A 9,692-nucleotide genomic window follows, 5' to 3' on the forward strand; every position below is an offset into this window, starting at 1 on the left:
GAGATTTAGTCGTGTGGTTTGTGGCCTCCAGTAAATCCTTCCTGTTGAAGTTGCTTTGCAGCTCTCCAGGGTGCCAGTGTCTAAACAGAGTGAGTGATTATTCGATGTGCGGATATATTCAGGTTCCTGTCTGTGATTTGTATAAATAGCTATCCAGACCCAAATAATTCACTACCCACTCAAAGGCACAGCTGCTGCACAAATGCCTGATAGAGTCTGATGAAGATCTACTGACATCCAGTGGCCTAAAGTTAACATTTTTAGGCACATCATCAATCCTTAGGGATTTATAAGCAGTGGCTGGTTTGTGCCCACTCGAGGCACCTTTACTCTTTTTTTTCTTCTTATGTCTGTCTATTTGTTGGTCCATCGATCCATCCATCAATTCTCTTTATTTTTGTTTTTTACTTTTGTATTTCCTGCTTTTTGTGTGGGGTTTTTGTCTGTTTGTTTATTTGTTTCGTGGATGCTTTTTGTCATTTTTATGTATTTAATTAATTTTGGATTGGGGGGGGGGGGGGGGGTTCACATGATTTTTTTGGGGGGGCTTGGCCTCCCTCAGCCTGTATCCAGCCTTGGGTACTTTCATAAAAAGCTGAACGAGTTCATAATTTTCTAGTATTTTGTGTTGATTATCCTGCATCTGCTCATAGATGTTGTGTTATTTATGGTTTCCTTATAGTTGATTATTTTAAGGCCCAGTTTTGGTAAAATTTTACTTTGTGCCCAGTTCCTTTTTCAAATGGAACGCTTTTTTGGTCATTATATTTTTGATTTGGAGCTTATGAGTTTTTTTCCATAATATTATTTATTTACTTACTCATTTATTCATTCATCATTCTCAATATTTCTATGTTGTGGCAATTAATGTTGTAGTTTGTTTTCATTTTTTTCATTTATTCTTTTTATCTTCTTAGTTTACTTTCTTCTTTCTTCTGTGTCACTTTTGCTTAGAAACAAGAAATTAAGAAAAATGATTAAATTAAATTTCAGACGTTCTAAAGTGACCAGGGGGAAAAGCAAAGTTAAAAAAGAATAAATTGCCTTAAATTCATCTAAATAATAACTTTTTTTTTCCATATGAGTAATAAAACTCAAAAAACTGATCAAATCAATTTAGAAAAACAGAAAAGCCCATTATCAGATCCCAATTTTTTTCTTTTGTAGAAAAAATTTAATTAGAACTGTGTTAAAATCTATATTGTGATTTTTTTTTCCAGCTGGCCCTCCAAAAAATTATTGCTCATATTATCTGCAGTACAGTATGCAAACTTGGGGAATATCCAACTTTTCATGATTGCCTAGTGAGATAAGATTTTAAAAATGATTGATCCAAAACATGGAAATGTACATGTTGCAGCAGCAGTGTATAGACACTAGTTTGCACAAAGTAGACATTTTTCTTACATAAAGTCATAAAAAACTTCATGAGTGGATCAATATCTGCAATACTGGAAAAATCACTGTTTCAGTCCAAGTAAAAATCTTCTATTAATGCCAAAAATAAATTTCAATTATAATTCTTGAGCTCTTAGTGAGTTTGAAGATTTAAATTAAATGTCTAATTTTTGTGTTATCTTTTTAAAAAGATCAAATAATAGCAAAGGGATTGATCTAAGTTCACCTAAATGGGTGCCTTCAGTAAGCTTGAGCTGAGAAACCGCACATATCCCAAACACATAGAGACTCTCATGACGTAATCCTGTGGTAAAAGGGCAGAACAGTCAAGCTCTGATCAGATAATTGCAGGTTCAATTCCCACCCTGCCTGCCCATTTGTCAAAGTGTCCTTAGGCAAGAAGCGGAGTCCCCATCAATGTGTGTATGTATGGATGAATGGGACTGTCGAGGACATAACATGGGCAGAAAGGTGCTATAAGTTTATGCTGCCTACCATTGTATGTCCTTCTGGATCATGTGTGAATTACATTAAAATAAAAGCCATTGAGCGTTTTGTCTAAAACCTATTGATTCCATCCAACACAGAGACAGCTGCTGTTGGGGTTCATGGGGCCTGTTCTTCAAGGTGTGACTTTTGGGGTTGGACAGAAGTTTTTAGCTCCACATATCTCTAAAGTGGTGTTTTCATAGAGGAAAATGATCAAATCAAAGCACAAGACCTGCCTGCCTGTCAAACAGGCACAATTTTCACACTAATCTGCTCTTTAGTGTCTTTTTTTCCATGTTCACTGATCTTATGATTATTATTATTTGATTATTTGATCTACTGTCAGTAATAGATTAAAAAAAAGTGTAACAGATGCACAATTTCCCTTTTTTTAAAACATACAGTACAAGATACTGAAGCTGTTGTGGCTCAGTAAGAATTTTTTTGGTGCCATTGTGTTCATTTGCCTTAAAATGTATTTAAACTCCAATCTTTTGAGCTATTTTAGGAGTGTTCTCAGTGGTCTTTCTATGATGATTGGGATGTTTTTAGCCAAAACAAAAAAAGTCTGGGTTGTTTTCTAAGAGATAGTTTCTGCAGGGTGGCAGGAGTTCATAAGAAATTTACCTCTGAGTTGTAGGTGAGACTGTGGCGTTGAGTAAGCCTGTTTCCTTCCCATCATCCATCTGTTTACACACAATCCTGCCAGCTTGCACCCCTTCATACCCCACAAGCTAACATTACTGATACAACAAAAATAGCGAGCAAAATCGGAGCTATCCAAACGCACAGTTTTGAGCAAGATGCCAGCTCAGACGAGGAAAACGAAGACATTCATGGATCTATTTGTCTAGAAGTGGATGTATCTGAATAAAGCGGAGCATATTTTCTACATCACAAATACGATCTTTTTCAAACGGCATCTTTCGTCTGCTCTTGATTTACAACAATTTGAATAAAGAAATGATCTAAAATGCAAATTTAAGATTCATCTTCTTTATATGTCTTCCGTCATTAACATGTTAAAAACACAAATTTCATCGGCGTGGGTCTTGAACTCTTTCACATCAATCCTGCCAGCATGTCATGGGTTAGCTTTGTAGTCATTCTGTTTCTCTTTTTTCTTACTGCTTTTTATGAACTCTTTGCACATAAAAGTCAGCATTTTCAGATTAAAATACAATCCTTGAATGTTCTAGTCTGTAATTCATTCGAAAAAAAAAAGATTACATACTAGTGCAGAATTGTCCCACATTGGCCATGCGATTTGAGATGGAAAAATATTTAACATTTCTTCATAATACTTAATGTGTTATGGAATAACGCTTAATGTGAGACACCCTTTATCATTTTTTTAACCTTCATTTACCCAGGAAATGCTCCATTGAGATTAAGAACTTCTTTTTTAAGGAAGTCCTGGCTAGGAATAAACAATAAGTTACATTTACAACAGAAATGTGAACATTTAAAACATAAAATAAAAAATAAGTAATAATAATAATGAAGTTACGGTTGATCTTAGCGGTGTTAAGGAATAATTTTAACATTTAAAGTGTACATTTTTATAAAATGGGGGGAAAAATAATTTTTTTGCCGGAAGTGGAACTTCCGCATCTGACCGTTGTCGGAAGGAGTGGACGCTGTCTGCGCAGCATCATCACAAAGAAGAAGACAAACATGGCGGACATTTCCCTGTACCTCTCGAGCATCCATGGAGGGGGCGCGGGAGCGGTGCAGGTCGGTAAACAACGCCCTCTGTTTCTGCCCTGAAGCTGTGTTTTGTATGTGGTCGGTACGTGTCCTCAGCCGTACCGAGCCGTGCCGGGCAGCGACACATTACTACCGCATATCTGAGACCAATTTAAAAGACCGCTGAAACCTCGGAGCTATTAAAAGAAAGAAAGAAAGCCTCCGAAGTTCTCTAATTGCTCCCTCATGTCGCAGAATCAGGGGAAGGACTTCGAGAGCGTGGAGCTCGGGGAAATGAACGACAGCGCGGGGCCGCAGCCGCAGAGGGAGAAGGCTCCCCGGCGCGTCATCCACTTCTCCAGCGGGGAGACCATGGAGGAATACAGCACCGACGAGGAGGAGGAGGGCGGCGAGCCGGAGAAGAGAGACCTGCTGTCCTCCCCGGTCGATGCGGTGAGGGTGAGGAGCGGGCGGCAGAGGGGTCTCCACTCCGGGAGCTCCGGTGCCTTTATCCCGGTTTCATGGATTGTTTTTATGTTTACAGTCAAAGATGACGTGGGGACCATATTTCTGGTTCCACATGTGGAGAGCAGCCACCTCAACCATCTCAGGTTTGTCTGTCAGGAGACAACAGAGACACTTTCTGCGTCCCTATGTTACACACTAAATACACAAAACACCTCTGTGACAACACAGCTGGAAAGAAAAAACAAGGAAACTTCAGATTTTTGTTTTGTTTTCTGTGACATTGTCAAAGAAAAGGAATAAATGAGAATATAGTTGTAAAATTATAAGAAAAAAGTCAAAATTTTACGAGAATAAAGAAAAAAAAAACTAGAACAATTTTCTTTTACGAAAAAAAAATGCCTAGAATGATGAGTCAACATTTTATGAAAATTTAACAATTATTAAAGAAAAGTTAACATCACAAGAATGGTTGGTAAAAAAAAAAATAAAAAAAATGTAGGAGAAGAAATTGTACAATTATTTGAAAAATCTTAAAAAAAATACGAGAATGAATTCATTACATGAGAAAAAGCCAGGATTGTACGGAAAAACGTCACACATTTATTAAAATTGTAAAAATTTTAGAAATAAAACTCAACGATCTATGAAAAAAGTCATAATATTAGGAGAAAAATGTCCCAATTGTGTATGAAAAAGTTCGTACAATTAGATAAAAAGTCGACATTTTACGAAAATCGTAAAAAAAAAATTTTAAAAAGGCAACATTCTAGGAGAATAAAAGAACAAAGATTTCACAAGAACAAAGTCAAAATTGTACAAGAATAATAATAATAATTTCGAAGGAAAAGTGATACTTTACAAAAGTTTTGGATTTAAAATTAACAGTAAAGCCGTTTCTGCGATTTTTCAGAAGTTTCTATGAATGTCTGTAACATAAATGAAACAGGAAATGTTTTTTTGTCTTAGTTGGAACCTTTTTAAAAGTTAAATGTAACTTTTTTTGAAAAAGCATGACGCTTGCCTGGTAAAATGACAACTTTATGTAGTATATATAAGACGGACGGACCAAAAAAATATATACAGAGACTCACTCTTTCTGTCTGCACTTCAATGGCATCTGAGTTGTTTTATTTCAAATTCTCTGTGGTAATGTACAGAAACAAAATGAGAAAGAATGTGTCTCTGTCCATATATTTATGCTCCTGACTGTATATCTTTTTTATTTGTAATTCTTTTGAAGGTTATTATGATTGCATGACTTTTTCTCATTCTTGTAAAATTTTTACCTTATTCTTTTCAAAACGTTTGACTTTATTCTGATATATTTGTTTACTTTTGTAGTTTCTGGTGTGCCTAATACTCTGATACTTCTCCTACAAAAGTTTGTATCTTTATTGAGATACAAACATGGGGGGGCGGTATATTTGTTGCCACTCATTTGTAAAAAAAATATATATATATATATATTTTTTTTTTTTATTTTGTGCTTAATTTTGACCCATGACAATGCATCTTTTTTAATTACCTGAATTTCAAAGCAAAAGCTTCTCTATTTAGGTTTATTTTTTATTATCACATTTTGAAAATGCTGCTCTTATGTCGAAAACAACTCTGGAGCTATTTATGGCCACTTATCAAGCAAAAAATACTTAAGTTAATACATGTTTTTGATGGATTGTGAGAACATAACACTGAACATAACACTGATTTAAAACTATTTTGAAAAGTATCTCTAATTTAAACTTAAAAAAAGATTTTAAAATGTTCATAGAAAAAGATTTTTCTTGTTACAATAATCAGATTTTCTTATATCTCCACTTACAGTTATAAACACCGAACATTTTTTCATTCTTTATATGGTATTTCTTGCAACTTTAAAACATTTGCCTCAACTTCCCCACAAATATTTTACTTTTCATATTTATTTCAAATAAATACAATTGTATAAAACCTTTCAAATGTAATATAAATTTTAAAAAAAAGTCTGTTTTTCCTTTCTAGCATGTGACTATCTTGGGGAGAGGATGGCTTCCCTCTTTGGAATAACATCTGCCAAATATCAATACGCCATCGATGAATACTACAGAATAAAGAAAGAGGTGTGACTCATCAAAAAAGTGCTTTTCTCACGTTGGATCTGTGGGTTTGTATTAGCTAATCTACATCCCGATTTATCTGTTAGAGGGAAGATGTAAAGGAGGAAAACCGGCTGTCGGAGGAAGCGGACCGATCGGTTGACCAGGAAGAGGTGGTGACAAACGCACAAGAGGAAGAACCGGGGGCTCGTCCGGGAGTTTCCTATCAAATCGAGAATGAAAGTCGCTCTGCTCCGAAAACCATCACAGTTCCTGTCATTGTCACGGCAACATAACGGCCCCTCGAGAGCCCGACGGTACTATAAAAAAAAAAAAAGTTAAAAACACAAAAAAACGTCTTGTTTCACCAAGCTTTTGGGTTTGTGCGTAACACAGCTTCGGATGGGCAGCACAGCTGGATTCCTGCGAGGACAGTTGGCGTGCAATGATACATGTTGAGCAATGAGGCGGCAGGATGTTGCTGGAACAGTTAGCGAGAAATGTTGCTCCCGCGTGCCTCTGAGCAACCACACTGTGCCTAAATCTAAAAGAACAAAACAAAAAGTCAACAGGGCCGTTCCAGATCCAAAGTCTCCATCCTCTGCAGATGTGTTGAAGCATTTTAACACCTGGCTGCACCAAAGAGCTGAACATTTGTAATGTGCTTTTCTGTTTTAGAACTCATTTTAATGTGGAAGCACTGAACTGGTTTGTAGGTTTACCTGTGTCTACACCCAACTAACACGACTTAAGAGGAGATGAATGTGTCTGACTAGTCTGTGTTGCTTCATATCTCCAGGAAATTATGCAGAATGACTAAAAAGTCTGTACAAAGGGGCAAAAAAAATACATTTTTACCAGTTTTTGTACATTTTTTTTAATATTTGTGTATTTATTTTAATTTATTGAGGTATTTTCTATTGATTTAGTAACAAAATAAAGTGTTACGTAACTTGTCTCGTCTTTTCGCTCGTCATTTTTTTCGAATCCTGATGAGGTGAAACGAGCCGACATGGTCGCTGACGTCTGTCTTTTGTCTGCGGCGAAGTGAGCGATGCGAGGGCTCGCCGTTGGCAACAGAAGAGCCGTGTCAGGGGGCGAAGGGGACGGCTGTGATGTCCTGGACGCTGCTCGCTCACCACACAGCGCTTCCTTTTGTGACATCACTGCTCCTCGCATTCATGATGGTGCCAGAACTTCAAGATCCATTCCGATCATGTGTTGATCCATTATAACGGCGTAACAATGCTCTTTTGAATATGATTATGCTGTTTTTAAGCAAAAATCTAAAAAACTGTCGATTCTTAGGACGTAGTTTCTGCAGAGCGGCAGTAGTTCATGTTGTTTTTTTTGGGTAAGTGAGTCAGTTTTACAGTTACAACTGTTACTATCTCAGAGTCTACTGTCCTCAGTGTTTATGTTTGTCTTCTTCCTGCCGTTACTAATGTATACTAATATTTATAATTACAGTGGGTTTCAATGCAACCAAATGGGGGCACAGTACAGTCCTGTTGTGTTTTGGAAATGTAGAAGACAGGGCTGTTGTGGGGCGAAAAGGAAGGAGGGCATTTGAACCCACTGACTGCATATGAGAATCAGACCGAGTGAGTACACCACCACGCAGCCCTTGAATTGACTTTGAACGAAATTTGAACACAGATAAACAGAAATAAACATATAAAAAACATTTCTAAAACAGTAATTTAAGAAAATCTCTTTTGTTTTATGCTAATCAGTGATTAGCACAACTGCAATACATGACATGGAAAATTATTACTTTTGTTTAAATATTAGTTTAGGACATTTGATAATTTCTTACATAAAATATTTGCTTTAAACATAATAATGAGCACATTTCATATTGCAGTATATTAATAAGATTTATGATTTGTTTACATATGCCCAAAAACACATTTTTTAAGGATAAAAAAGTATTCTTTAAATGTGCAAGTTTATATCTTTAATGCACCATTACCTATTAGCTGCAATAATATTTTAAATTAAGAAAAAAATTAAATAAAATGAAGCAGCGTACACATAAAACAAGAATGTATGCAGCAAACTTTAGTAATGATGATTATAAGATATTATTCAGAGCTGGTCTTATAGTTAAAAAAAATAATAAAATAAAATATTTGGACATTTTTAGCACCAAAAAACTCCAATAATAGCAAACATTTAGCAAAAAATGCTTATGGGTCCATTAAAAAAAATGATTTTGCTAAGTTACACCACTTCTAAATGAATTCTTAACTTCCATGTTAACACCTTTACAAAAAAATGTTATGCTTATTGTTAACAATCAGTAATTGATCTATTAGGTCGCTTTTGTTTAGTGTAAATTGAAGTACAAATATTTCAATAATTGACCTGTAGTTATAGGAGTACCGGTAAATACTTTAACTGATTCAATGCTCAGTTTGTCCACTTGAGGGCAGTCTTGTCTTAAACAGAAAAACTATTGGTATCTGAGACATTTTTGTGATAGAGTGCACAATACAGAAATGTAAAGTATTTTTGGACACATTTCTTTTTTTTTAGGCCTTTGGAGTCAAAAAGTGAAGTAAATACCTAATCCTAAAAAAAAACGGGTGGATTTTTGATGGTGGTATCTTGATTAAAGCGACAGCTCATGATCAGCATATTGGAAAGTGGCAGAGCGCTGGAGCGTCTCCCATCCGATGAGCCACACTGCAGTCACTTGACATTCAGTGACTAAACAGGGAAAATCCAGGGTTTAGAGTTCACGGTGCATTTCCTTGTGACTCTGCTGCAGCCGTGGACGTGTGCACGTGTGAGGAAGCTGACAGACACAACCAGCAGAAAAAATGCCTTGATCTGAAGCCTGTCAAGTTCCCCTCCAGGTTCTCCAGTTTAATCCTGCTTCCAAAAAGAAATTTATTTTGAAGATTTTTTTTTTTTTTTTTTTTAACATTTTCACTTCTGATTTTCTTCCCAACCACAAGCTCTAAAACTGCACAGCAGCACACCTGAGCTGCGTTTTCCAGTCTGCTCCACGATTAACCAGAAAGCAGAAGCAGTTGAATTCTGTTTTTTTTTTCTGTTTTTTTTTAATACGCTGCACTCACATCGGTGCAGCTTATGCTGCAGCTGCATCACAGGAGTTTTGTGTGATGATTGGCACTAAAAATATGTAGCTCTTCGTTGGGAGACATGTATAAATGGAAACAGAAGTGTGGAGGTAAAGACAGTGAGGCATATAGAAAGACAGAAGAGAGAGAGGGGGGGGCTTATGAAAACAGCAGCAGCCCCTTTGATGTGGGCCTCATTGAGGCCTAAGAAGAGGCAGGCCTGCTGAGAGACGGGGATTTCCAACTCCGCTTGGGCTCTTGTCTCACCCCCTTAGCCTTTACTTCCTTCGTGGGCTTCAAAACAGACTGTCTACAAAGAATTAGCCTCTGCAGAAAGGGTCGTCACCCCTAAACATCAAACATCAATGCCATGCATGTGAAATATTTTGGATTTAATGCAAAACAAGTGCTGCATGAAGCTGCTCCTCTTTCGCTTTTGCGGCACAAAAAAAAAAAACGGTTGCAGCACTTATTTGCAGCA

General features: G+C 36.6%; 1 protein-coding gene across 2 annotated transcripts; it reads left to right on the top strand.

The window, feature by feature from the left end:
• The first annotated feature begins 3,466 nt into the window (after positions 1–3,466).
• On the top strand, positions 3,467–7,075 carry zgc:153383 (protein FAM177A1). 2 transcript variants are annotated; one of them, XM_004083659.5, is made up of 5 exons: positions 3,467–3,624; positions 3,832–4,035; positions 4,121–4,187; positions 6,046–6,143; positions 6,227–7,075. In XM_004083659.5, exons 1-5 carry the CDS (start codon positions 3,565–3,567, stop codon positions 6,413–6,415), a joined length of 618 nt encoding a protein of 205 aa, XP_004083707.1. In that variant the 5' UTR covers positions 3,467–3,564; the 3' UTR covers positions 6,416–7,075. The 2 variants fall into 2 exon arrangements, with proteins under 2 accessions (XP_004083707.1, XP_011490044.1); XM_011491742.4 differs by having other exon boundaries at positions 3,832–4,029.
• The last annotated feature ends 2,617 nt before the right edge of the window (positions 7,076–9,692 follow it).

The sequence above is a fragment of the Oryzias latipes genome, chromosome 24 (assembly GCF_053564925.1).
Source record: "Oryzias latipes strain Hd-rR chromosome 24, Olatipes_Hd-rR_3.1".
In the NCBI taxonomy this organism is placed as follows: Eukaryota; Metazoa; Chordata; class Actinopteri; order Beloniformes; family Adrianichthyidae; genus Oryzias; species Oryzias latipes.

Coding starts and splice junctions, on each gene's coding strand:
- zgc:153383 (XM_004083659.5), top strand. CDS start 3,565: ATGGCGGACATTTCCCTGTACCTCTCGAGCATCCATGGAGGGGGCGCG. Junction 4,036..4,120: donor CCCCGGTCGATGCGGTGAGG/GTGAGGAGCGGG, acceptor TTATGTTTACAG/TCAAAGATGACGTGGGGACC. Junction 6,144..6,226: donor ACTACAGAATAAAGAAAGAG/GTGTGACTCATC, acceptor TTTATCTGTTAG/AGGGAAGATGTAAAGGAGGA.